Genomic DNA, 6665 nt, shown 5'->3' with positions numbered 1-6665 from the left:
GCAGGGTAAAATACTGTAGTATGAGTTTAACAGTTTTCTTTTCCAGTTGATCAAAACATATAAAATCACAAAATTAAAAAACTGTTACAAAGGAAGAAAATGATTGAAAACTCAAAACAGTTTTATAATGATAATAGGAATAAGATTGATTTATTCAAGATCAATAGGTCTAGGTCACAATCGTCCAGTTCAAACTGTTTTTGAAGTAATGTACTGAGAAGTACTCCCTTTTTTTAATACCACATGCATTCATCTATGATATACCTGATATGAAATTTTTGTTGGCTTGATTTTTTATGGCTGAAAATGACAACTTTTTCTGGTATTTGGATCAGGTTAATAAACAGGGAAAAGCAACATGTTGACATGCAGAAAGTTGATTTAAATTGCAGATACATTTTTATTGGCCTCTTTTCACTTGTAACCCAGCCCTCGTCGACTGAAGTGGCAAAAGAGAGGGACGGTGATAGACAGACAAATAAACTGTAAACAAAGAAGACAAGAAACATATAATTAAACGAATATCAAACAAACTAATAAGACAAACTTACAATATACTGTACATTGTTCCAGCTTTAAGTTAAGCAAACAATATTAATGTTAAAATACAGTTTACAGAACTTTAGCCACTGTGCAAAGGTGACAGCTGCTATTTTTATACAAACATACACATCAAATGACTATGTATTATGTAAACAAGGTTACTTACCTGCAGTTAGCCTCTTCCAGCTTACTAGGTTGTAGCACAAAAACTTTACTGTTTTGGTTCACTCTCACCGCTACGATCATTTATAACATAACTGATAAACCCACAGTGCACTTTTAGAGCACCCTGAAAGTTTTGGATGGCTAATAGTAATTAGCAAGTGGGCTTAAAATGAATTGTTCTCATACAGCAGGGCACAAATTAACCATGCTAATTTAGTTCTGTTCAGACAGCCATCAGCTGTCTTCAGCTGTTGCTGTACAGAGCTCATGGCCTTCAATATGGCAGCCATTGAAACTACCTCAAACAGTAATTCAATACTGCATCTCAAAGTGGTTAACTGCAGCTACATGGCTCCCTGTCAAGTTACATTGAAACATTTGTCGCAGATGGTTAATGGACAACACCTGCTAGGAATTCAGTAACTGGAGTTTTGTAAGTGCAACATGCTTTAACATTTGATCCAAGGCTTGAATAAAGCTTGTATGTACAGTATGAAAGTACTTTACCTGTATGATAAACATTGTTACAACGCCTGCACCTGTGCTAAGATAATTTCCGGCAAACCAGTTCCTCAGTTTCAAGAGACAACCCTGAAAGAAAAAATGTTTAGAGTAATCTTTAATTTACACAGGCTTTTATTTGTCTGAAACAGTCAAACCCAGAAATACATTTTAAAAAATAAAGAAAGCTCAATAAATAAATTAATATGCCATTAAATTCACCAAAAATAATATTGAAAAATACATTTGGCAATTGATTAATATAAATGTGACATAAATTAGTATTTCTGCTTTAATTTGCCTTTGTATTTATCTACCTTTGTATTAATTCAACTATTCATTTACTTTCCTTTTTAAATTTTGCATTCTATTTATTCATTTTTACATGTATTTATTTATGTATTTTCATTTGATCTAGATAATATTATATGGAAATAATATTTTCTGGTTCCCTCTGATGTCCCACAGGTGCTCTGCCTGAACTCCAAGTCATTTACAGAGTTCCTCCGATAGACATATAACTTAAAGTTGTTGTTAAAGAGAAAAAAAGCTGAATGTTAAAGCTGAAATAAAACAAAAGGAAAACAAACACAGAGGCAAATTAAAGCAGAAATATAAATTTATGTCACATTTAATAAATTAATTAATTAATTTACAATTTTATTTTTGGTGCATTTAATGGCATATTTATTTATTTATTGAGTCACAAAACAGAATGTGATTATGCACAACATCACTAAAATGTGAAAAACCAATTTAATGACACTGATGAAGCTATGAGGGACAATTATGTGTCAGTTTTGAGATCCTTTTGAGAACCAGGTGTTTGTACAAAAATAATTAAGTATAAGTAACCTCTTGCCAGTTGGCCTGGGAGAGAGTGATACAGGGGTCCTTAGTACAACATGAGATTGGGACATTACCCTTCCAGTCTTCCTCACCATGAACTCCACAGCACCTAAACTGTACAAAAAAACCTTCTTCAATAAATGAACATCTATGAATTTGAGCAGAGGGAAAGGAATGACTACTACTTTGATCTACATGAGAGTGTGCAAAATATCGCCAGTAAAACATTCATATATGATATGATATATTATATGTCATGATAATGCTGTATGACAATCTTAACATAAAGAACTTGTAAAGACAAATAGTAATGGAGGAAGAAGAGTGGTGGATCACTTACCAGGTGTTGGACAGCATCAAAGTCATCTTTAATGGTCTTGTTGCCTTCTGGACTGGACTGTCTGTAGATCTCCAAGCTTTGCATGAGGTCTCTCTCAAAGTATCTGTCAATCTGCAGATAGGTTAGCTACATTATCTGCAAATAAATGCTGTCTGCTGGACATTAAAGACATCAACCACTAGTTTCATGGCATTATGTGCTGGTGGAAGGATCAAGGGCCATAACAAGGACTGGAAAAAGTTGGTTGCGTGCGTTGTCCCTCTACCAGCTATAAGCTACTGACATTATGAACCTCATCACAGTTTAACAGATGTTAATCTGGAAAATGTCTGTCTAAAAAAACCAACCAGTTAACCAACAGTTTGGTGTGAAACTGTTTCAAAGAGAGTGCCCTATCAATCAAATGATCAAAAATAATCGTCTATAAATGTATTGTTGTGTAGGCTACATAAACGCTCCTACCTCTCTGCTGTAGACCAGGAACACACAGGCCATGGCCAGCTCCACCAGCATCAGGATGAACAGCAGGATGAAAAACTGCGAACAGCCAATCAGATTCAAACATGAGTGAGTTTTCATAATATGTACCTTAGTTTGCTATTTGTACATGAGTCAGACAATACACTCACAGGCCACCTCATTAGGTACACCTGTACAATGGCATGTAATCCAACAGCTCTGTCATGAATTCCTCTTTTAGGCATGTTTTCAAAAAATGTTCAGTTTTTGTTGACACTGTCACAAAGGTAATTATTCTACTTTATGTCTCTTACTCAGGTTGTAGTGGGTGGTGGTGGTGTCCTGGAGTGCATTATATTGAAAGGAGTTCCTAATATCCTGGCCATCTTATGTAAGTAAGTAGGGTGGTCAAAATATTAAAAACAACTCTCAATATAATGCAGTCCAGTTCAATGCCACTGCAAACTACAACTTCAATAATTAACATGTAGTTACACGAATACCTCTTTGAAAGTGTCATTATACATCTTTGTAAAGGCATAAGTTATAGCAGAGCTTTTATATTGGATGCCATTAGATTGTACAAGTGTACCTAATAAAATGTATGTGCCTCATTCTCACTGCATGGTACAGCTCAGCTCGACTAGACTCACTGTCGACAGAGGTGATACCAAAGATAGTACCAGACCCAATCCACAACCTTTGCTGATGGAAAACCAAAAAAGAATATACCCAAGCAAGTCTAGTTGAACCAAGCTGTACTGTGCAGATTAAAAGAATAGATGAAGTAAATACTTTAGAACAATTAAGCAAACATCACAAATTGCCATTCATGTAAGTCTTCGGCGGAAGTCTCCAGGTCTCGGACTGTGTGGCTCTATGAGCCCCACAGTACGGAAGCTATGGGGAAGACAGTTGAGTCATTCTGGCTTCATGCACCACTGACCAGCTTCATAGAAATGAATGGGACTTCGCCTCCATGCCTGTGTCCAGGTATAATTAGTAGGTTCATGCTTCATACTCACACTGATGAGCATGCAGCGGTTCTCCCTCAAGCCTCCTAACACTCCCAGGTAACACACACAGGTAACAATGGTACCAGTGACCACCAGGGTGTTAGCAGGGTAGATGGGCCAGAAGGTGGTGACGAGTGAGGCGAACTTGGAGTGCATCATCTGGAACTCCCCAAAGGCCACTACAAATGCACCGCACAGCTCCACAGGAGAGAAAAAAGCTCACATTATTATTCTGGGTAGGTTGGACTGTACATCGTGAATTTCCATCGTCAAAGGCCATTTTAAATTCTAAGGGTGCACTCACACTTGGCCCAGTTGATCCGTACTGTGCAGAAGCACGATTGTCCCTCCTCCCCAGTCCCGATGCCCTGCATTCACTTTACTCCGGCCGCAACCGGGACTTAGCACGGTACATAGGTCATCACTTAGTAGCGTGTTCGCGCCACAATGGAGGACAACAGAGAGAACATGACTTTACTGACTTTCTTGGCTTATTTTGTGTCGTTTTGGTCATAGACGGCTCTCTGACTTTCCAGGATTTCTTGATTATGCAAGGCGGTGTAATACATGATTATACCTCATGTCCACATTGTGCACCCATGCTTGTGAACATGCATGAGCAACAGTGCGATGCTGAAGCACACCTCTTCCAACCGTGCCAGGGCCAAGGAAGTGTACTGTGCTTGAGCATGGTGCGGAGGGCTGACACTAGTCAAACAAACTGGACTTTGGGGGTCAAACGTGCTTGGGCGCAGTAATGATTGTCTAGTGTGAGTGTGCCCTAAATGTCCACTGAAAGGAAGGGTATAACGATGAAACTTATACCTGCTTGGAGTTTTCACAACTCCCGACTCTTGTCAAACTTCCTCCAGATTAATTTCTTTTGTTTTCTAAAGACAACCACTTTTAGTTGTTTTTATTCCAGGAGCACTCAAACAATTTTACTCTCACCATCTACTGCTTTCACTGTCCCCTGCAAGCCACCCAGTTTTTTGGAAGTGACATACCAAATCTCTGGAGTACCCCTTAAAAAGGTTGAAAGGTGAAAGCTTAGATTAAAATTAATAATCAAAACTACGCAGTTTTTCATACAGTACCATTCTCCCCAGCAAGGGAATTTTACCAACCTGAAAAGTCCAACAATCACCGTAATCCAAGTTTATATGCCCTGTCTATTTGTTGTAACAAGTATTACACATTCACAAGACAACACAATTTATGAGTGCACTGCATCCTGGTCTTTAAAAACCTACCCAGCACAGAAAGTTGAGAGCTATCACCATAGTTTTCAGGCACTTTACACACGAGCGACCCATCCTTCTGATGATCTTTCTCTGTAAGATTTGTGAGCATAGACAAGTTGGTTATAAAATACTTCTACTATTAAATACTAGTTACATACAGAAAAACAGATTTTAAATCAAGTGGCAGTTACCCCTCACTATTTATGAAGCAAAACAAGTGAAGCTGCTGCTCCTCTTGGTGGCAGAGTGTTTACAGGACATCACTGTTTGATATGGCAACACTGAGGCCTGAGGCACAGCTGTGACCTATTCAGGCTCCAGTTAATCATTATTACCTACTCTTATCTCCAGATCAACCATTTGTTGCAAGTTTCTACCTTAATGTCTGAGAATGTGTGTTGTAAAGTGGCGTAGTACTTGTCTTCCTTTATGTTGACGAAAAAAAAAAAAAGAATGACTTAGTCTTTGCTATACAATCTCTTTCCACTTTTTTAAAATGAATGGTGGTTAATGATTAATGCCGATTGGTTATTTCTTACTGATTTTCTTACTGAATTTGTATGTTTTGTTCTTTAGCAATAAAGCTGTTAATTGTACCAAAGCGTATATAGTAACAGTTATTATATATGTGTGTATATATATATATCACAGTTAAAATTGTGTGTGTGTGTGTGTGTGTGTATATATATATACTCACACACTTTTAACTGTGATTAGCTCATCAATCATAATATAACTAATTAGATATCGACGGGCTTACCTTAAGTACAATGTATCCAGCAGTATTCCAGTAACAGATGCGGCGAGCAGTAAGTTGGTGTTGTTCCTGACATTCCCAGTTTTGACTAACAGCAGACAGGTAGGAGGGAGTAGGAAATACAACTGAGGCCTGTGTCTACCAGCTGGCAGTAAAAACATACCTACATGACCAACACTAAAGAGGAGGGGCATCCACACTTACCAGCTAGAATGGCACTCAATATAGTGCCCAACAGACCCCTTTAACCCAGTCAAACCAATTCAATATGAAATTCCATTCATGCCCTGTCTCACTCTAAATTTCAAACAGTTCATAACTGCTTAATCATAATTTAAAGGAACTTAGGGCAGGATTTGTGAAAAAATACACATACATTTTAAGTTTTTCAATGCTAATGGGTGATGAGGCGTTCAAAACCAAAAAGAATGAGCCCACCCACGTCTCCATTGCCTTGAACAGGCTGTGTGCTGCATAATGTACTGCAATTTGTGATCTGAATTTCCTGCGCAGTCCTGCGGACGTGACATCAGATGACGCTGAATGCGCATCCTCGACGGCTTTCGACTTGGATACAGGAAGAAGACAAGCGCGGTGGACCCAAACTAGTGTTTGGGTAGTAATGGATTCTGCTATGGCCAGCAAACGACCCACCACCACACAAAGGGCCGGATCTACTAAGATCCCAAATTGCTTGTACTAATCTGGTGGGCAATCTAGAAATTTGCGTGTGGGGTTGAACCGTGGTTTGCGGGCGATTCACTAAGAGTGATTGCGTTAATGACAACAGG

General features: G+C 38.5%; 1 protein-coding gene across 1 annotated transcript; it reads right to left on the bottom strand.

The window, feature by feature from the left end:
- LOC311260781 (leukocyte surface antigen CD53-like) lies at positions 1-6047 on the bottom strand. The gene is made up of 8 exons (XM_084359001.1): positions 5878-6047; positions 5127-5207; positions 3883-4071; positions 2861-2935; positions 2399-2509; positions 2065-2172; positions 1216-1299; positions 1-483 (listed from the first exon to the last, which is right to left on the bottom strand). Exons 2-8 carry the CDS (start codon positions 5187-5189, stop codon positions 415-417), a joined length of 699 nt encoding a protein of 232 aa, XP_084215127.1. The 5' UTR covers positions 5190-5207; positions 5878-6047; the 3' UTR covers positions 1-414.
- Positions 6048-6665: the final 618 nt, after the last annotated feature.

Source organism: Pagrus pagrus (assembly GCF_965226575.1).
Source record: "Pagrus pagrus genome assembly, chromosome: 8".
NCBI lineage: Eukaryota > Metazoa > Chordata > Actinopteri > Spariformes > Sparidae > Pagrus > Pagrus pagrus.
The sequence above is the reverse complement of the archived record's forward strand: the minus strand, read 5'-3'. Positions and strand labels throughout refer to the sequence as shown.